Source organism: Pleurodeles waltl, chromosome 12 (assembly GCF_031143425.1).
Source record: "Pleurodeles waltl isolate 20211129_DDA chromosome 12, aPleWal1.hap1.20221129, whole genome shotgun sequence".
Classification (NCBI taxonomy): domain Eukaryota; kingdom Metazoa; phylum Chordata; class Amphibia; order Caudata; family Salamandridae; genus Pleurodeles; species Pleurodeles waltl.
In genome coordinates, this window is record NC_090451.1 from 18,656,134 (window position 1) to 18,677,918 (window position 21,785).

The 21,785-nt window shown below is 53.7% G+C and overlaps 1 protein-coding gene across 3 annotated transcripts in view; it reads left to right on the plus strand.

The window, feature by feature from the left end:
- Positions 1 to 21,785, plus strand: part of CBARP (CACN subunit beta associated regulatory protein) — a 209,085-nt gene that overhangs the window by 143,260 nt on the left and 44,040 nt on the right. For all 3 annotated transcript variants that reach the window (XM_069217088.1, XM_069217087.1, XM_069217089.1), the window contains exons 3-4: positions 19,411 to 19,556; positions 21,277 to 21,338. In XM_069217088.1, coding sequence (XP_069073189.1) covers positions 19,411 to 19,556; positions 21,277 to 21,338 — 208 coding nt within the window. The remainder of the gene's footprint in view (positions 1 to 19,410; positions 19,557 to 21,276; positions 21,339 to 21,785) is intronic.

Here is a 21,785-nt window from a genome sequence, read left to right on the forward strand (position 1 = left end):
GTTGCTTCCACCTCCTCAATTATGTCCAAATCCTGTAACTTCTTAAGCTCATTCATAACTGGTTCTTGTACAGCTAGAGGAATTCTCCTCACCTTCGCTATTATCGGAATGGCACCAGTCTTGAGTTTAATTTTATGTTTGTAACCTCTTAAACATCCTAAATCCTCTGAGAAAACTTCAGGAAATTTAGCGACCAAATTATTTTCTTCACTCTCCACACTCTGCACTTGTACTTGTGCATTGGGATTTAACACCACTCCCAACAATCTTTGATGTGTCCAATTTAAAAGATTATCACCCTGACTAGACACATAAATCTTCCCAACCAAATGTCTCCCTTTCAACTCAAGGCGTCCCTCAAAATACCCTAACATTTTTATCGGTTGTCCCCCATAACCACCAGGACACACATCCATTTTCCGTAACACACTCTTCCTCCTTGATATGAGATCATAACTCTTCTTAGAAATTATTGTCAAATGTGAACAGGAATCAAATCTCATCAATAAATCAACATCTTCCACTCTCACTATCTCACTGGGATGCTCACCACACTCTATCTGAGTTTTCACTTGAAAAATCGCCTCCTGGGATACCTCCTTGACTTCTTTTAACATGTTACTATTGCTACACTTCTTCTTTTTGTTACGACAACATTTAAAATAGTGTCCCTTTCTCCCACACCCATTGCATATTACATTTAATGCTGGACAATTGCTCGCGTTAGCCTTATTTCCGACTTTCCCACACCGAAAACACTCTCCTTTAAATTTTGAAAACTCCTCTTTCTTTTTTTCCGCCCCAAATTCTTTGACTTTCACCTCGCAAACCACCTCTTCAACCTTTGTACACTCTCCACTCACAACTTTATTTCCACTTAGCTCCTTAACACACTTTAACATATGTTCCACCCTCTTTGCCACTATAACCACCTCCTCTAATGGTGGTTCATCTTTTAACCACAGCTCCTCCCTGATTTTGTCGCTACAACACTTCAATACAAATTGGTCTCTAATTCTTTCGTCCACCAATGTACCAAACTTACACAACGCTGCCAGCTTCCTTAAATTGGTTATGTATTCCTCTACCGACTCGTCCTTTCCTTGCTCTCTTTTCCCAAAATAATATCTCTCCATTATTGTACTTACTCTAGGTACATAATGTTTGTCCATTTTTTTAATACACACCTCATATTCATTCAAATTTCTTGACTCTTCAGCACTTAACTCTGGTACATTTTCAAGTACCTCCTGTCCCTCACCTCCTATACAATGCATTAATAATGCATGCTTCCTCTCTGCACTCAGAGTTGGTCCACACACTCTCGCATAATGAACAAACATTTTCTTCCACTTAGTCCAAGGATATGTGGGATCTCCTGGACTACTTAAAAAAACAGAGGAGGTGTTACATTCTGCATTATAATTCCTATTTGTACTACAGTCACAATCTAGAAATGTACTCCTGTAAGTGACGTTCTTCCGCTGGTCCTGAAGTCCCTTCTTCTTGATGCACAAAATCTTACTTCCGGTGTGCCTGTCACCGCACACTTTGTATTACAGGCGAATTAAGTTAGCTCAGGTGTGCCTATCACCAATCCAGCAGGCATTCCAATCACAATGTCATTTTATACACGAGTTTAGTACTATAAGAATCCTGAATTCCTGTTTTCATCCTTTAGTTTTCCTTTTTTCTTTTAAAATAAGTTCACCTCATGAATAAATTCAGAAAATTCCTCCCCTTTAAGACTGTGACTCAAATATCCCTTTAAGCTGAAAGGCAGTTTCCTTGGTGGCAATCCCTTTAAGTAAAACTCTTTCTGACAATCCCTTTAAGGAAAATACAGGAAGCCACGCCTTCTGTGAATCAAACAGTTTCTATTCCGAGTTAAAACAGCCTTACTTGGAACCGGAACCACCCGATATCAAGGGTCGAGACGAGGAGAAGTTTCACTGCCAGGTAAGTGAGCCTTTAGCAGCAGACATTTCCAATGTTATTATGAGCCAAAACGATGTTAGATAAGTGAGCCTTTAGCAGCAGACCTTTAAATTTTAGTAAGAGAGCCAAAACGATGTTGAGGCGAAAGCCATCCTCGTCGCCAATGTGAAGATCCGTTCCCTACAAATAAACGTGCAAGGCAATGCTGATTTTATGTTATTTTCTTTATTCTCTGTCGCCCCAGCCATCCGCTCCCTCAACCGTCAATGCGTCTTCTCCTCCGGTTTCGCGTCTCGAGAACACCGCGCTCTCTCCGATCACCACGGAGATGGCACTCGCTGTTCTCTTGAAGCGCAAACATCACACATTCTTTGTTTTGATTTGAAGAGGATTTGGGCCCACCACCCCCACCAGTGTTTTTGTGGGCCTGATGAAGATTCATTTTTAGATTTGTCCCCACCCTTGTCAGAAGACTTACCATCCATCTTCTTGCCATCCTTGTCACCCCCTGTATGAACTTTTCTGTTCACCCTTGTTCTGACCCATTTGTCTGCCTTCTTTCCTAATTCTTGGGGAGAGGTCAGATCTGAGTCCACTAGGTACTGGTGCAACAAATCAGACACACAATTATTAAGAATATGCTCTCTCAGGATTAAGTTATACAGGCTTTCATAGTCAGAAACTTTACTGCCATGTAACCACCCCTCCAAGGCCTTCTCTGAATGGTCAACAAAGTCTACCCAGTCTTGTGAAGACTCCTTTTTGGTTTCTCTGAACTTGATCCTGTACTGTTCAGTGGTTAAGCCATAACCATCTACGAGTGCATTCTTAAGAACTGTAAAATTATTGGCATCACTTTCCTTCACAGTAAGGAGCCTATCCCTACCCTTTCCACTGAAAGATAGCCATAGGATAGCAGCCCACTGCCTTTGAGGGACCCCCTGTACAACCCAGGCCCTCTCAAGTGCAGCAAACCACTTGTTAATGTCACCCCCCTCCTTGTAAGGGGGAACTATCTTGTGCAGATTCCTAGAATCATGCTCTTTTACAGGATTACTATCTGTAATACTGCTGCTGCCACCATGGGGTCCAAACCCCAACCTCTGTCTTTCTTTTTCTAAGTCAAATGCTTCCCTGTCTAGATCCAGCTGTTGCTTTTTAAGCTTCAGCCTGGACTCTTCCACTCTCAATCTATTGAGTTCCCTTTCTAACATTCTGTCTTCAGGGAGGGTGGGTGGGCATGCCTTGACACAGAAGAATGGTGTGAATGAACAGAGGGAGACCTGTCCCTAACAGATGGCACTCTAACAACCTGGCCTACAGAAGTAACACTCCTACTGTGATGAGAACTCACATTAGTACCAGCCATGCTAGGTGGCCTGCTAAGGGGCAGGTTGGGAAGGTTCCCTTCTAACACTTTTACTGGGGGAGCCCCAGAATCAGAGTGTGAACCATCAGCTAATTTCTCACCAGATGTGCCAACTATGGTCTTAACCTGTTCAATGAGCATATTAACTAACAGTTTTCTTGAGGGATTATTCCTACCCCTAAACCTCTTTCAATGCAGAGACTCCTTGCTCCTTTCCAGCTAAGGTGGTCATAAGCAACTCTGGTCAGATCTACAGTTTGACCTGTACAAGACATGATAGAAAAGGTTTAAGGGACAGAAAAAGAAAGAAAAAGTTTCAGTACTTTTTAAGGAACAGAAAAAAAACTTGTACAACTTTTTAAGAACTTTTTGAAAGTTTTAGATGTACTTTTCAGCACTTAGCAGGAGTAAGCGAAGAAAAGCAAAACTTTTTGGTTAGGTGTACATACACTGAACTTGTTTTGTATATTTTTCTCTTATGAAAAGTACAAAATGACAAAGTGGTAAGTAGTTGCAAGTACTTATCCCACTGCTGCACAACCAATATAGGAGGCTGGCCTGGCTTGTAGTGGGTACCAAGGGGTACTTACACTTTGTACCAGGTCCAGTTATCCCTTATTAGTGTAGAAGAGGTGTCTAGCAGCTTAGGCTGATAGAAAATGTAGCTTAGCAGAGCAGCTTAGGCTGAACTAGGAGACGTGTGAAGCTCCTACTATACCACTGGTGTGATATGCACAATATCATAAGAAAACACAATACACAGTTATACTAAAAATAAAGGTACTTTATTTTTATGACAATATGCCAAAGTATCTCAGTGAGTACCCTCAGTATGAGGATAGCAAATATACACAAGATATATGTACACAATACCAAAAATATGCAGTAATAGCAATAGAAAACAGTGCAAGCAATGTATAGTCACAATAGATTGCAATGGGATCACATAGGTATAGGGGCAACACAAACCATATACTCTAGAAGTGGAATGCGAACCACGAATGGACCCCAAACCTATGTGAGCTTGTAGAGGGTCGCTGGGACTGTAAGAAAACAGTGAGGGTTAGAAAAATAGCCCACCCCAAGACCCTGAAAAGTGGGTGCAAAGTGCACCTAAGTTCCCCAGAGAGCACAGAAATCGTGATAGGGGAATTCTGCAAGGAAGACCAACACCAGCAATGCAACAACGATGGATTTCCAGATGAGAGTACCTGTGGAACAAGGGGACCAAGTCCAAGAGTCACGATCAAGTCGGGAGTGGGCAGATGCCCAGGAAATGCCAGCTGTGGGTGCAAAGAAGCTGCCACCGGATGGTAGAAGCTGTGGATTCTGCAAGAACGAAGAGGGCTAGAAACTTCCCCTTTGGAGGATGGATGTCCCACGTCGTGAAGAGTCGTGCAGAGGTGTTTTCGTGCAGAAAGACTGCAAACAAGCCTTGCTAGCTGCAAGGGTCGCGGTTAGGGTTTTTGGATGCTGCTGTGGCCCAGGAGGGACCAGGATGTCGCCAATTGCGTGAGGAGACAGAGGGGGCGTCCAGCAAGACAGGGAGCCCACTCAGAAGCAAGCAGCACCCGCAGAAGTGCCGGAACAGGCACTACGAAGAGGAGTGAACCAGAGCTCACCCGAAGTCACGAAAGAGGGTCCCACGACGCCAGAGGACAACTCAGTAGGTCGTGCACTGCAGGTTAGAGTGCCGGGGACCCAGGCTTGGCTGTGCACAAAGGAAATCCTGGAAGAGTGCACAGGAGCCGGAGCAGCTGCAAAACACGTGGTTCCCAGCAATGCAGTCTAGCGTGGGGAGGCAAGGACTTACCTCCACCAAACTTGGACTGAAGAGTCACTGGACTGTGGGAGTCACTTGGACAGAGTTGCTGAGTTCAAGGGACCTCGCTCGTCGTGCTGAGAGGAGACCCAGAGGACCGGTGAAGCAGTTCTTTGGTGCCTGCGGTCGCAGGTTGAAGATTCCATCGACCCACGGGAGATTTCTTCAGAGCTTCTAGTGCAGAGAGGAGGCAGACTACCCCCACAGCATGCACCACCAGGAAAACAGTTGAGAAGGCGGCAGGATCAGCGTTACAAGGTCGCAGTAGTCGTCTTTGCTACTTTGTTGCAGTTTTGCAGGCTTCCAGCGCGGTCAGCAGTCGATTCCTTGGCAGAAGGTGAAGAGAGATATGCAGAGGAACTCTGATGAGCTCTTGCATTCGTTATCTAAAGAATTCCCCAAAGCAGAGACCCTAAATAGCCAGAAAAGGAGGTTTGGCTACCTAGGTGAGAGGATAGGCTAGCAACAGAGGTAAGAGCCTATCAGAAGGAGTCTCTGACGTCACCTGCTGGCCCTGGCCACTCAGAGCAGTCCAGTGTGCCAGCAGCACCTCTGTTTCCAAGATGGCAGAGGTCTGGAGCACACTGGAGGAGCTCTGGGCACCTCCCAGGGGAGGTGCAGGTCAGGGGAGTGGTCACTCCCCTTTCCTTTGTCCAGTTTCGCGCCAGAGCAGGGCTGAGGGATCCCTGAACCGGTGCAGACTGGCTTATGCAGAGATGGGCACCATCTGTGCCCATGAAAGCATTTCCAGAGGCTGGGGGAGGCTACTCCTCCCCTGCCTTAACACCTTTTTCCAAAGGGATAGGGTGTAACACCCTCTCTCTGAGGAAGTCCTTTGTTCTGCCTTCCTGGGCCAAGCCTGGCTGGACCCCAGGAGGGCAGAAACCTGTCTGAGGGGTTGGCAGCAGCAGCAGCTGCAGTGAAACCCCAGGAAAGGCAGTTTGGCAGTACCCGGGTCTGTGCTAGAGACCCGGGGAATCATGGGATTGTCTCCCCATTACCAGGATGGCATTGGGGGGGCAATTCCATGATCTTAGACATGTTACATGGCCATATTCGGAGTTACCATTGTGAAGCTACACATAGGTAGTGACCTATGTGTAGTGCACGCGTGTAATGGTGTCCCCGCACTCACAAAGTCTGGGGAATTTGCCCTGAACAATGTGGGGGCACCTTGGCTAGTGCCAGGGTGCCCACACACTAAGTAACTTAGCACCCAACCTTTACCAAGTAAAGGTTAGACATATAGGTGACTTATAAGTTACTTAAGTGCAGTGGTAAATGGCTGTGAAATAACGTGGACGTTATTTCACTCAGGCTGCAGTGGCAGGCCTGTGTAAGAATTGTCAGAGCTCCCTATGGGTGGCAAAAGAAATGCTGCAGCCCATAGGGATCTCCTGGAACCCCAATACCTCAGTACCATATACTAGGGAATTATAAGGGTGTTCCAGTATGCCAATGTAAATTGGTAAAATTGGTCACTAGCCTGTTAGTGACAATTTGGAAAGAAATGAGAGAGCATAACCACTGAGGTTCTGATTAGCAGAGCCTCAGTGAGACAGTTAGTCATAACACAGGTAACACATACAGGGCACACTTATGAGCACTGGGGCCCTGGCTGGCAGGGTCCCAGTGACACATACAACTAAAACAACATATATACAGTGAAATATGGGGGTAACATGCCAGGCAAGATGGTACTTTCCTACACCGTGTAGTGCAGCTTCTCTCTTGGGATACAGCCTTGGCATGCAGTGCAGTGTCTCGCACTCCCTTGGTACACGGGCATGGCATGGAGTGCAGAGGCTCTCTTGGTAGCGGACCAGGCCTTGCCGTGTAGTGCAGCTTCTCTCTTGGGATACAGCTGTGGCATGCAGTGCAGTGTCTCGCACTCCCTTGGTACACGGGCATGGCATGGGGTGCAGAGGCTCTCTTGCTAGCAGACCAGGCCTTGCTGTGCAGTGCAGCTTCTCTCTTGGGCTACATCAGTGGCATGCAGGGCAGTGTCTCACACTCCCTTGGTACACAGGCATGGCATGGAGTGCAGCTTCTCTCTTGGGATACAGCAGTGGCATGCAGGGCAGTGTCTCGCACTCCCTTGGTACACGGGCATAGCATGGAGTGCAGAGGCTCTCTTGGTAGCAGACCAGGCCTTGCCGTGTAGTGCAGCTTCTCTCTTGGGATACAGCTGTGGTATGCAGTGCAGTGTCTCGCACTCCCTTGGTACACGGGCATGGCATGGAGTGCAGAGGCTCTCTTGGTAGCGGACCAGGCCTTGCCGTGTAGTGCAGCTCCTCTCTTGGGATACAGCTGTGGCATGCATGGCAGCGTCTCGCACTCCCTTGGTACGCGGGCATGGCATGGAGTGCAGCTTCTATCTTGGGATACAGCAGTGGCATGCAGGGCAGTGTCTCGCACTCCCTTGGTACACGGGCATAGCATGGAGTGCAGATGCTCTCTTGGTAGCAGACCAGGCCTTGCCGTGTAGTGCAGCTTCTCTCTTGGGATACAGAAGTGGCATGCAGGGCAGTGTCTCGCACTCCCTTGGTACACGGGCATGGCATGGAGTGCAGAGGCTCTCTTGGTAGCAGGCCAGGCCTTGCCGTGTAGTGCAGCTTCTCTCTTGGGATACAGCGTTGCCATGCAGGGCAGTGTCTCGCACTCCCTTGGTACACGGGCATAGCATGGAGTGCAGAGGCTCTCTTGGTAGCGGACCAGGCCTTGCCGTGTAGTGCAGCTTCTCTCTTGGGATACAGCTGTGGCATGCAGTGCAGTGTCTCGCACTCCCTTGGTACACGGGCATGGCATGGAGTGCAGAGGCTCTCTTGGTAGCAGACCAGGCCTTGCCGTGTAGTGCAGCTTCTCTCTTGGGATACAGCTGTGGTATGCAGTGCAGTGTCTCGCACTCCCTTGGTACACGGGCATGGCATGGAGTGCAGAGGCTCTCTTGGTAGCGGACCAGGCCTTGCCGTGTAGTGCAGCTCCTCTCTTGGGATACAGCTGTGGCATGCATGGCAGTGTCTCGCACTCCCTTGGTACGCGGGCATGGCATGGAGTGCAGCTTCTATCTTGGGATACAGCAGTGGCATGCAGGGCAGTGTCTCGCACTCCCTTGGTACACGGGCATAGCATGGAGTGCAGATGCTCTCTTGGTAGCAGACCAGGCCTTGCCGTGTAGTGCAGCTTCTCTCTTGGGATACAGCAGTGGCATGCAGGGCAGTGTCTCGCACTCCCTTGGTAAACGGGCATGGCATGGAGTGCAGAGGCTCTCTTGGTAGCAGGCCAGGCCTTGCCGTGTAGTGCAGCTTCTCTCTTGGGATACAGCGTTGCCATGCAGGGCAGTGTCTCGCACTCCCTTGGTACACGGGCATAGCATGGAGTGCAGAGGCTCTCTTGGTAGCGGACCAGGCCTTGCCGTGTAGTGCAGCTTCTCTCTTGGGATACAGCTGTGGCATGCAGTGCAGTGTCTCGCACTCCCTTGGTACACGGGCATGGCATGGAGTGCAGAGGCTCTCTTGGTAGCAGACTAGGCCTTGCCGTGTAGTGCAGTTTCTCTCTTGGGATATAGCTGTGGTATGCAGTGCAGTGTCTCGCACTCCCTTGGTACACGGGCATGGCATGGAGTGCAGAGGCTCTCTTGGTTGCGGACCAGGCCTTGCCGTGTAGTGCAGCTCCTCTCTTGGGATACAGCAGTGGCATGCAGGGCAGTGTCTCGCACTCCCTTGGTACACGGGCATGGCATGGAGTGCAGAGGCTCTCTTGGTAGCAGGCCAGGCCTTGCCGTGTAGTGCAGCTTCTCTCTTGGGATACAGCGTTGCCATGCAGGGCAGTGTCTCGCACTCCCTTGGTACACGGGCATAGCATGGAGTGCAGAGGCTCTCTTGGTAGCGGACCAGGCCTTGCCGTGTAGTGCAGCTTCTCTCTTGGGATACAGCTGTGGCATGCAGTGCAGTGTCTCGCACTCCCTTGGTACACGGGCATGGCATGGAGTGCAGAGGCTCTCTTGGTAGCAGACCAGGCCTTGCCGTGTAGTGCAGCTTCTCTCTTGGGATACAGCTGTGGTATGCAGTGCAGTGTCTCGCACTCCCTTGGTACACGGGCATGGCATGGAGTGCAGAGGCTCTCTTGGTAGCGGACCAGGCCTTGCCGTGTAGTGCAGCTCCTCTCTTGGGATACAGCTGTGGCATGCATGGCAGTGTCTCGCACTCCCTTGGTACGCGGGCATGGCATGGAGTGCAGCTTCTATCTTGGGATACAGCAGTGGCATGCAGGGCAGTGTCTCGCACTCCCTTGGTACACGGGCATAGCATGGAGTGCAGATGCTCTCTTGGTAGCAGACCAGGCCTTGCCGTGTAGTGCAGCTTCTCTCTTGGGATACAGCAGTGGCATGCAGGGCAGTGTCTCGCACTCCCTTGGTACACGGGCATGGCATGGAGTGCAGAGGCTCTCTTGGTAGCAGGCCAGGCCTTGCCGTGTAGTGCAGCTTCTCTCTTGGGATACAGCGTTGCCATGCAGGGCAGTGTCTCGCACTCCCTTGGTACACGGGCATAGCATGGAGTGCAGAGGCTCTCTTGGTAGCGGACCAGGCCTTGCCGTGTAGTGCAGCTTCTCTCTTGGGATACAGCTGTGGCATGCAGTGCAGTGTCTCGCACTCCCTTGGTACACGGGCATGGCATGGAGTGCAGAGGCTCTCTTGGTAGCAGACTAGGCCTTGCCGTGTAGTGCAGTTTCTCTCTTGGGATATAGCTGTGGTATGCAGTGCAGTGTCTCGCACTCCCTTGGTACACGGGCATGGCATGGAGTGCAGAGGCTCTCTTGGTTGCGGACCAGGCCTTGCCGTGTAGTGCAGCTCCTCTCTTGGGATACAGCTGTGGCATGCATGGCAGTGTCTCGCAGTCCCTTGGTACGCAGGCATGGCATGGAGTGCAGCTTCTCTCTTGGGATACAGCAGTGGCATGCAGGGCAGTGTCTCACACTCCCTTGGTACGTGGGCATGGCATGGAGTGCAGAGGCTCTCTTGGTAGTAGACCAGGCCTTGCTGTGTAGTGCAGCTTCTCGCTTGGAATACAGCAGTGGCATGCAGTGCAGTGTCTCGCACTCCCTTGGTACGCGGGCATAGCATGGAGTGCAGAGGCTCTCTTGGTAGCGGACCAGGCCTTGCCATGTAGTGCAGCTCCTCTCTTGGGATACAGCAGTGGCATGCATGGCAGTGTCTCGCACTCCCTTGGTACACGGGCATGGCATGGAGTGCAGAGGCTCTTTTGGTAGCGGACCAGGCCTTGCCGTGTAGTGCAGCTCCTCTCTTGGGATACAGCTGTGGCATGCATGGCAGTGTCTCGCACTCCCTTGGTACGCGGGCATGGCATGGAGTGCAGAGGCTCTCTTGGTAGCAGGCCAGGCCTTGCCGTGTAGTGCAGCTTCTCTCTTGGGATACAGCGTTGCCATGCAGGGCAGTGTCTCGCACTCCCTTGGTACACGGGCATAGCATGGAGTGCAGAGGCTCTCTTGGTAGCGGACCAGGCCTTGCCGTGTAGTGCAGCTTCTCTCTTGGGATACAGCTGTGGCATGCAGTGCAGTGTCTCGCACTCCCTTGGTACACGGGCATGGCATGGAGTGCAGAGGCTCTCTTGGTAGCAGACTAGGCCTTGCCGTGTAGTGCAGTTTCTCTCTTGGGATATAGCTGTGGTATGCAGTGCAGTGTCTCGCACTCCCTTGGTACACGGGCATGGCATGGAGTGCAGAGGCTCTCTTGGTTGCGGACCAGGCCTTGCCGTGTAGTGCAGCTCCTCTCTTGGGATACAGCAGTGGCATGCAGGGCAGTGTCTCGCACTCCCTTGGTACACGGGCATGGCATGGAGTGCAGAGGCTCTCTTGGTAGCAGGCCAGGCCTTGCCGTGTAGTGCAGCTTCTCTCTTGGGATACAGCGTTGCCATGCAGGGCAGTGTCTCGCACTCCCTTGGTACACGGGCATAGCATGGAGTGCAGAGGCTCTCTTGGTAGCGGACCAGGCCTTGCCGTGTAGTGCAGCTTCTCTCTTGGGATACAGCTGTGGCATGCAGTGCAGTGTCTCGCACTCCCTTGGTACACGGGCATGGCATGGAGTGCAGAGGCTCTCTTGGTAGCAGACCAGGCCTTGCCGTGTAGTGCAGCTTCTCTCTTGGGATACAGCTGTGGTATGCAGTGCAGTGTCTCGCACTCCCTTGGTACACGGGCATGGCATGGAGTGCAGAGGCTCTCTTGGTAGCGGACCAGGCCTTGCCGTGTAGTGCAGCTCCTCTCTTGGGATACAGCTGTGGCATGCATGGCAGTGTCTCGCACTCCCTTGGTACGCGGGCATGGCATGGAGTGCAGCTTCTATCTTGGGATACAGCAGTGGCATGCAGGGCAGTGTCTCGCACTCCCTTGGTACACGGGCATAGCATGGAGTGCAGATGCTCTCTTGGTAGCAGACCAGGCCTTGCCGTGTAGTGCAGCTTCTCTCTTGGGATACAGCAGTGGCATGCAGGGCAGTGTCTCGCACTCCCTTGGTACACGGGCATGGCATGGAGTGCAGAGGCTCTCTTGGTAGCAGGCCAGGCCTTGCCGTGTAGTGCAGCTTCTCTCTTGGGATACAGCGTTGCCATGCAGGGCAGTGTCTCGCACTCCCTTGGTACACGGGCATAGCATGGAGTGCAGAGGCTCTCTTGGTAGCGGACCAGGCCTTGCCGTGTAGTGCAGCTTCTCTCTTGGGATACAGCTGTGGCATGCAGTGCAGTGTCTCGCACTCCCTTGGTACACGGGCATGGCATGGAGTGCAGAGGCTCTCTTGGTAGCAGACTAGGCCTTGCCGTGTAGTGCAGTTTCTCTCTTGGGATATAGCTGTGGTATGCAGTGCAGTGTCTCGCACTCCCTTGGTACACGGGCATGGCATGGAGTGCAGAGGCTCTCTTGGTTGCGGACCAGGCCTTGCCGTGTAGTGCAGCTCCTCTCTTGGGATACAGCTGTGGCATGCATGGCAGTGTCTCGCAGTCCCTTGGTACGCAGGCATGGCATGGAGTGCAGCTTCTCTCTTGGGATACAGCAGTGGCATGCAGGGCAGTGTCTCACACTCCCTTGGTACGTGGGCATGGCATGGAGTGCAGAGGCTCTCTTGGTAGTAGACCAGGCCTTGCTGTGTAGTGCAGCTTCTCGCTTGGAATACAGCAGTGGCATGCAGTGCAGTGTCTCGCACTCCCTTGGTACGCGGGCATAGCATGGAGTGCAGAGGCTCTCTTGGTAGCGGACCAGGCCTTGCCATGTAGTGCAGCTCCTCTCTTGGGATACAGCAGTGGCATGCATGGCAGTGTCTCGCACTCCCTTGGTACACGGGCATGGCATGGAGTGCAGAGACTCTTTTGGTAGCGGACCAGGCCTTGCCGTGTAGTGCAGCTCCTCTCTTGGGATACAGCTGTGGCATGCATGGCAGTGTCTCGCACTCCCTTGGTACGCGGGCATGGCATGGAGTGCAGAGGCTCTCTTGCTAGCAGACCAGGCCTTGCCGTGCAGTGCAGCTTCTCTCTTGGGATACAGCAGTGGCATGCAGGGCAGTGTCTCACACTCCCTTGGTACACGGGCATGGCATGGAGTGCAGCTTCTCTCTTGGGATACAGCAGTGGTATGCAGGGCAGTGTCTCGCACTCCCTTGGTACACGGGCATAGCATGGAGTGCAGAGGCTCTCTTGGTAGCAGACCAGGCCTTGCCGTGTAGTGCAGCTTCTCTCTTGGGATACAGCAGTGGCATGCAGGGCAGTGTCTTGCACTCCCTTGGTACACGGGCATGGCATGGAGTGCAGAGGCTCTCTTGGTAGCAGGCCAGGCCTTGCCGTGTAGTGCAGCTTCTCTCTTGGGATACAGCGTTGCTATGCAGGGCAGTGTCTTGCACTCCCTTGGTACACGGGCATAGCATGGAGTGCAGAGGCTCTCTTGGTAGCGGACCAGGCCTTGCCGTGTAGTGCAGCTTCTCTCTTGGGATACAGCTGTGGCATGCAGTGCAGTGTCTCGCACTCCCTTGGTACACGGGCATGGCATGGAGTGCAGAGGCTCTCTTGGTAGCAGACTAGGCCTTGCCGTGTAGTGCAGTTTCTCTCTTGGGATACAGCTGTGGTATGCAGTGCAGTGTCTCGCACTCCCTTGGTACACGGGCATGGCATGAAGTGCAGAGGCTCTCTTGGTTGCGGACCTGGCCTTGCCGTGTAGTGCAGCTCCTCTCTTGGGATACAGCTGTGGCATGCATGGCAGTGTCTCGCACTCCCTTGGTACGCAGGCATGGCATGGAGTGCTGCTTCTCTCTTGGGATACAGCAGTGGCATGCAGGGCAGTGTCTCGCACTCCCTTGGTACGCGGGCATGGCATGGAGTGCAGAGGCTCTCTTGGTAGTAGACCAGGCCTTGCTGTGTAGTGCAGCTTCTCGCTTGGAATACAGCAGTGGCATGCAGTGCAGTGTCTCGCACTCCCTTGGTACGCGGGCATAGCATGGAGTGCAGAGGCTCTCTTGGTAGCGGACCAGGCCTTGCCATGTAGTGCAGCTCCTCTCTTGGGATACAGCAGTGGCATGCATGGCAGTGTCTCGCACTCCCTTGGTACACGGGCATGGCATGGAGTGCAGAGGCTCTTTTGGTAGCGGACCAGGCCTTGCCGTGTAGTGCAGCTCCTCTCTTGGGATACAGCTGTGGCATGCATGGCAGTGTCTCGCACTCCCTTGGTACGCAGGCATGGCATGGAGTGCAGAGGCTCTCTTGGTTGCGGACCAGGCCTTGCCGTGTAGTGCAGCTCCTCTCTTGGGATACAGCTGTGGCATGCATGGCAGTGTCTCGCACTCCCTTGGTACGCAGGCATGGCATGGAGTGCAGCTTCTCTCTTGGGATACAGCAGTGGCATGCAGGGCAGTGTCTCGCACTCCCTTGGTACGCGGGCATGGCAATGAGTGCAGAGGCTCTCTTGGTAGTAGACCAGGCCTTGCTGTGTAGTGCAGCTTCTCGCTTGGAATACAGCAGTGGCATGCAGTGCAGTGTCTCGCACTCCCTTGGTACGCGGGCATAGCATGGAGTGCAGAGGCTCTCTTGGTAGCGGACCAGGCCTTGCCATGTAGTGCAGCTCCTCTCTTGGGATACAGCAGTGGCATGCATGGCAGTGTCTCGCACTCCCTTGGTACACGGGCATGGCATGGAGTGCAGAGGCTCTTTTGGTAGCGGACCAGGCCTTGCCGTGTAGTGCAGCTCCTCTCTTGGGATACAGCTGTGGCATGCATGGCAGTGTCTCGCACTCCCTTGGTACGCAGGCATGGCATGGAGTGCAGAGGCTCTCTTGCTAGCAGACCAGGCCTTGCCGTGCAGTGCAGCTTCTCTCTTGGGATACAGCAGTGGCATGCAGGGCAGTGTCTCACACTCCCTTGGTACACGGGCATGGCATGGAGTGCAGCTTCTCTCTTGGGATACAGCAGTGGCATGCAGGGCAGTGTCTCGCACTCCCTTGGTACACAGGCATAGCATTGAGTGCAGAGGCTCTCTTGGTAGCAGACCAGGCATTGCCGTGTAGTGCAGCTTCTCTCTTGGGATACAGCTGTGGCATGCAGTGCAGTGTCTCGCACTCCCTTGGTACACGGGCATGGCATGGAGTGCAGAGGCTCTCTTGGTAGCGGACCAGGCCTTGCTGTGTAGTGCAGCTTCTCTCTTGGGATACAGCAGTGGCATGCAGGGCAGTGTCTCGCACTCCCTTGGTACGCAGGCATGGCATGGAGTTCAGAGGCTTTCTTGGTAGCGGACCAGGCCTTGCAGTGTAGTGCAGCTTCTCTCTTGGGATACAGCAGTGGCATGCAGTACAGTGTCTCGCACTCCCTTGGTACACGATCATGGCATGGAGTGCAGAGGCTCTCTTGGTAGCGGACCAGGCCTTGCCGTGTAGTGCAGCTTCGCTCTTGGGATACAGCAGTGGCATGCAGGGCAGTGTCTCGCACTCCCTTGGTACGCGGGCATGGCATGGAGTGCAGAGGCTCTCTTGGTAGCAGACCAGGTCTTGCTGTGTAGTGCAGCTTCTCTCTTGGGATACAGCTGTGGCATGCAGGGCAGTGTCTCTTTTGGTATCATGTCTTGGCACGTCGTTTACTGTGAATATGGTACAAGACCTTGACATGTTGTGCAGTGTCTCACTTGGTACTGTGCATAAGCATGGTGTGCAGTGTCTCCCCAGGGATGCAGTGCAATGTGTGTCTTGGAGCATATTGTCTGTGGCTTTTGGTTCCAGACCTTGGCACCCAGTGTAGTGTCTCTTTTGCTACCAAGACTTGGGATGCTGTGTTGTGTCTCATGCAGTGCATATCTCTCTTGGTATCAGGCTTTAGCGTGCATTTCACTGTCTCTTGCAAGGCCAGATCTTGGCATGCCCTGCAGTGTCTCATGCAATGAAGTGTTTCTAGTGGAGTGCAGTGTCTGTCTTTCCCGGTGCCAGGCCTTGGAGAGCAGTGGTTTATTGTACAGCGTGGTGTCTTTCTTGATACCAGTCCTTGGAATGTAGTTTAGTGCCTCTTGCAAGGTAGTGTCTCCCTTGGGACAAGGCCTTGGCATGCATTGCTCTGTATGTTCTGGTCCCAGATGTTGGCACGCTGGTTAGTGTCTCATGCAGTGCAGTACCTCCCTTAGTTTTAGGCAGTGGCATGCAGTGCAATTTATCACTTGATCCCAGGCTTTAATACGCAGAGTAGCGTCTCTCTTGATACCCCCTTGCTACGAGACATCGGTATGCTACACAGTGTCTCTTGCAGTGCAGCACCGGTTTGCAGACACTGAAACACAGTGAGGTTTCTCCCATGGTCCCAGCCCTTGTGTGCAGTGCAGGTTCTGCTTTATTTCCAGAACCAGACACGCTGCACTGTGTTTCTTGCAGTGGAGTGGTCTCCTTGGCATGCAGTTCACTGTCTGCCTTAATTCCAGGCACATGCATGCAGTACAGTTGCTCCCTTTTTCCCAGCCCTTGTTGCACAGTGCAGTGTCTCTTGCAGTGCATCATCTCCCTTGGCATGGAGTGCAGTGTCTGCCTTAGTTCAAGGCACTGGTATGCAGTGCTGTGTCTCCCTTGGTACCAGACCTTGGTATGTTGCAGTATCTCCTACAGTGCAGCACCGGTTTTCAATGCAGTGTCTGCTTTAGTTCCAGACACTAGCATGCAGTGCAGTGTCTGCCTTAGTTGTAGGTTCTGGCATGCAGTGGTCTGTCCCTGAGTACCAGACCTTGGTATGCTCCAAAGTGTGTCTTTCAGGTCATCACCAGTATGCAGTGCGGTGTCTGCCTTAGTTCCAGACACTAGCATGCAGTGCAGTTTCTGCCTGAGACCAGGCTCTTGCATGCAGTGCTCTGTCCCTCTGTAGCAGACCCTGGTATGCTCTAAAGTGTGTCTTGCAGTGCAGCAATAGTATGCAGTGCTGTGTCTGCCTTAGTTCCAGACACTAGCATGAAGTTCAGTTTCTGCCTTAGTCCAGGCTCTTGCATGCAGTGCTCTGTCCCTAAATACCAGACCTTGGTATGTTCCAAAATGTGTCTTGCAATGCAGCTCCAGTATGCACTGTGGTGTCTGTCGTAGTTCCAGACACTAGTATGCAGTGCAGTTTCTGCTTTAGTTCCAGGCTCTGGTATGCAATGCTGTGTACCCCTTGGTACGAGACATCGGTATGCTACACAGTGTCTCTTGCAGTGCAGCACCGGTTTGCAGTGCAGTGTCTACCTTAGTTCCAAACACTAACATGCTGTGTCTGCCTCAATTCCAGGCACTAGCATGCAGTACTGTCTCTCCCTTAGTTCCAGACACTAGCATGCAGTGCATTTGCTCCCTTGGCATGCAGTGCAGTGTCTCTGGCAGCATAGTACCTCCCTTGGCAGGCAGTGCAGTGTTTGCCTTAGTTCCAGGCTCTGTCATGCAGTGCTGTCTCCCTCAGTAACAGACCTTGGTATGCTGCACAGTGTCTCTTGCAGTGCAGCACTGGTATGCAGTGCAGTGTCTACCTTAGTTCCAAACTCTGGTATGCAGTACAGCGTCTCTCTTATTTCCAGGCTCTGGTATGCAGTGCTGTGTCTCCTTTAGTTCCAGGCTCTGGTATGCAGTGCAGCGTCATCTGGTATGCAGTGCTGTGTCTCCCTTAGTTCCAGGCTCTGTTATGCAGTGCAGTATCTCCCTTAGTTCCAGGCTCTGGTATGCAGTGCAGAGGCTCCCAGTGCAGTGTCTCCCTTAGTTCCAGGCTCTGGTATGCAGTGCAGAGGCTCCCTTAGTTCCAGGCTCTGGTATGCAGTGCAGCATTGTCTGGTATGCAGTGCTGTGTCTCCCTTAGTTACAAGCTCTGGTATGCAGTGCAGTGTCTCCCTTAATTCCAGGCTCTGGTATGCAGTGCAGCGTCATCTAGTATGCAGTGCTGTGTCTCCCTTAGTTCCAGGCTCTGGTATACAGTGCAATGTCTCCCTTAGTTCCAGGCTCTAGTATGCAGTGCAGTGTCGTCTGGTATGCAGTGCTGTGTCTCCCTTAGTTCCAGGCTCTGTCATGCAGTGCTGTCTCCCTCAGTACCAGACCTTGGTATGCTGCACAGTGTCTCTTGCAGTGCAGCACTGGTATGCAGTGCAGTGTCTACCTTAGTTCCAAACTCTGGTATGCAGTGCAGCGTCTCCCTTATTTCCAGGCTCTGGTATGCAGTGCTGTGTCTCCCTTAGTTCCAGGCTCTGGTATGCAGTGTAGCATCGTCTGGTATGCAGTGCTGTGTCTCCCTTAGTTCCAGGCTCTGGTATGCAGTGCAGTATCTCCCTTAGTTCCAGGCTCTGGTATGCAGTGCAGAGGCTCCCTTAGTTCCAGCCTCTGGTATGCAGTGCAGTGTCTCCCTTAGTTCCAGGCTCTGGTATGCAGTGCAGAGTCTACCTTAGTTCCAAACTCTGGTATGCAGTGCAGCGTCTCCCTTATTGTCAGGCTATTGTATGCAGTGCAGTGTCTCCCTTAGTTCCAGGCTCTAGTATGCAGTGCAGCATCGTCTGGTATGCAGTGCTGTGTCTCCCTTAGTTCCAGGCTCTGGTATGCAGTGCAGAGTCTCCCTTAGTTCCAGGCTCTGGTATGCAGTGCTGTGTCTCCCTTAGTTCCAAGCTCTGGTATGCAGTGCAGCGTCTCCCTTAGTTCCAGGCTCTGGTATGCAGTGCAGCGTCGTCTGGTATGCAGTGCTGTGTCTCCCTTAGTTCCAGGCTCTGGTATGCAGTGCAGTGTCTCCCTTAGTTCCAGGCTCTGGTATGCAGTGCAGAGTCTCCCTTAGTTCCAAGCTCTGGTATGCAGTGCAGTGTCTCCCTTATTTCCAGGCTCTGGTATGCAGTTCTGTGTCTCCCTTAGTTCCAGGCTCTGGTATGCAGTGCAGAGGCTCCCTTAGTTCCAAGCTCTGGTATGCAGTGCAGCGTCTCCCCTATTTCCAGGCTCTGGTATGCAGTGCTGTGTCTCCCTTAGTTGCAGGCTCTGGTATGCAGTGCTGTGTCTCCCTTAGTTCCAGGCTCTGGTATGCAGTGCAGAGTCTCCCTTAGTTCCAGGCTCTGGAATGCAGTGCAGCGTCGTCTGGTATGCAGTGCAGAGGCTCCCTTAGTTCCAAGCTCTGGTATGCAGTGCAGCGTCTCCCCTATTTCCAGGCTCTGGTATGCAGTGCTGTGTCTCCCTTAGTTGCAGGCTCTGGTATGCAGTGCTGAGTCTCCCTTAATTCCAGGCTCTGGTATGCAGTGCAGAGTGTCCCTTAGTTCCAGGCTCTGGTATGCAGTGCAGCGTCGTCTGGTATGCAGTGCAGAGGCTCTCTTAGTTCCAGGCTCTGGTATGCAGTGCAGAGGCTCCCTTAGTTCCAGGCTCTGGTATGCAGTGCAGAGGCTCCCTTAGTTCCAGGCTCTGGTATGCAGTGCAGAGTCTCCCTTAGTTCCAGGCTGTGGTATGCAGTGCAGCGTCGTCTGGTATGCAGTGCAGTGTCTCCCTTAGTTCCAGGCTCTGGTATGCAGTGCAGCGTCGTCTGGTATGCAGTGCAGAGTCTCCCTTAGTTCCAGGCTCTGGTATGCAGTGCAGTGTCTCCCTTAGTTCCAGGCTCTGGTATGCAGTGCAGCGTCGTCTGGTATGCAGTGCAGAGTCTCCCTTAGTTCCAGGCTCTGGTATGCATGCTGTGTCTCCCTTGGTAGCAGACCTTGGTATGCTGTGCAGTGTCTCTTGCCGTGCAGCACCCTGCCCCCACCCCCTCATGCAGTGCAGCAAGATGATCCCTTTCTCTACTCTCTCTTTACAGGCCGCCCCCAGCGAGGAAGGCAAGCAAGATGGCTACGTTCTCCTGCTGGTCCTGCTCTCCGTCTTCATCGGGGGCACACTGGTCATCCTCTCAGGCCTGCTGATCATCTGCCGCAGGTGCTGTGAGGCTGATCGCCGCTACTCCAGGTGAGCGCGCTGGGCAGAGGCTCCACCGCCCTCTGCACCAGGGAGGGCGGCTCCGGTTAGTGCCCATGGAGGGGGCGGGATGAGGGCAGACCATGCTGTGAGGCAGGAAGGATGGATCAGGCTACTGCCCTAGGTGGAGAGGCAAGATGAGGGCAGACTTTTCTCTGCACCAGGGAGGGCGGCTTAGGCTAGCGCCCTAGGAGGAGGGAGCGGGATGAGGTCACACCAGCATGTGCCCTGGGGAGGTAGGGCCAGACTCTTCTTTGCACCAGGGAGGGCGGCCCAGGCTAGTGCCCTAGGAGGAGGGAGCGGGATGAGGTCACACCAGCTTGTGCCCTGGGGAGGTAGGGCCAGACTCTTCTCCGTGCCGGGAAGGCGACGTAGGCTAGTGCCCTAGGAGGAGGGAGTGGGGTGAGGTCACACCAGCATGTGCTCTTGGGAGGTAGGGCCAGACTCTTCTCTGCACCAGGGAGGGCGGCTCAGGCTAGTGCCCTAGGAGGAGGGAGCGGGATGAGGTCACACCAGCCTGTGCTCTGGGGAGGTAGGGCCAGACTCTTCTCTGCACCAGGGAGGGCGGCTCAGGCTAGCGCCCTAGGAGGAGGGAGTGGGGTGAGGTCACACCAGCCTGTGCTCTGAGGCGGTAGGGCCAGACTCTTCTCTGCACCAGGGAGGGCGGCTCAGGCTAGTGCCCTAGGAGGAGGGAGCGGGATGAGGTCACACCAGCCTGTGCTCTGGGGAGGTAGGGCCAGACTCTTCTCTGCACCAGGGAGGGCGGCTCAGGCTAGCGCCCTAGGAGGAGGGAGTGGGGTGAGGTCACACCAGCCTGTGCTCTGAGGCGGTAGGGCCAGACTCTTCTCTGCACCAGGGAGGGCGGCTCAGGCTAGTGCCCTAGGAGGAGGGAGCGGGATGAGGTCACACCAGCCTGTGCTCTGGGGAGGTAGGGCCAGACTCTTCTCTGCACCAGGGAGGGCGGCTCAGGCTAGCGCCCTAGGAGGAGGGAGTGGGGTGAGGTCACACCAGCCTGTGCTCTGAGGCGGTAGGGCCAGACTCTTCTCTGCACCAGGGAGGGTGGTGCAGCCTAGTGCCCTAGGAGGAGGGAGCGGGATGAGGTCAGACCAGCCTGTGCTCTGGGGAGGTAGGGCCAGACTCTTCTCTGCACCAGGTGGGGCGGCTCAGGCTAGCGCCCTAGGAGGAGGGGAGAAGATGATGGCAGACTATCCTTTGCGTCGAGAAGGGTGACACCAGCTAGTGCCTAAGCCGGGGGCGAGATGAAGGCTGACTATTCCCTGGCACGGGGAGGGCAATGCAGGCTAGTGCCCAGGGAAGAGGGTGAGTGGAGGGCAGGGTCTAAGAGGAGACTGCGGTACTGTCTCGCCCGCACACCCCTCCCCCCCGGCTCAGTACTCATGCCATTCTGGGGTCGGCCTCTCACAGGCCTCTTAGAGCCACCAGCCTGTGCTACAAGTCCTCTCTCTCTCTCCCCTTCTCCTCTCTCCCTCCCCTTCTCCTTCCTGTGGCTCCTTCTCACCCTCTCTGCACCTCCCCTTCTCCTCTCTTCCGCCCCTTCTCCTCTCTCCCTCCCCTTCTCCTCTCTCCCTCCATCTCTCTCTCCCCTTCTCCTCTCTCCCTCCATCTCTCTCTCCCCTTCTCCTCTCTCTCTCCATCTCTCTCCTTCCTGTAGCTCCTTCTCACCCTCTCTCCCTCCTCTTCTCCTCTCCAGAGCCAGCGACGATCCAGAGAAAACCAACACCACCTACCTGGAGGAGGCAGGACCCCCCCACGGTGAGTACCTCCTGTACCCCCCGCCCCACCGAGAAAGTACTCCCCTCCACCAAGAGAGTACCCCCTCCCCACCGAGAGAGAGCACCACCTGCATCCCCCACCAAGAGAAGGCCCCCCTCCCACAGAGAGAGCAACCCCTCCCCACCAAAAGAGAGCACCCCCTATCCCCTCCCCATCAAGAGAGAGCACCCTCTGCCCACCCCCTACAGAGAGCACCCCCTGCACTCTCTCCACAGAGAGAGCACGCCCAGCCCCCTCCCCACCAAGAGAGAGCTCCCCCCTCCCCACCAAGTGAGAGCACCCTCTGCCCCCTCCCTACAGAGAGCACCCCTGCACTCTCTCCACAGAAAGAGCATGCCCCGGCCCCCTCCCCACCAAGAGAGAGCACCCACTGCAGCCTCCCCAAAGAGAGACCACTCCGCCCCCTCTTCAAGAGAGAGCACCCCC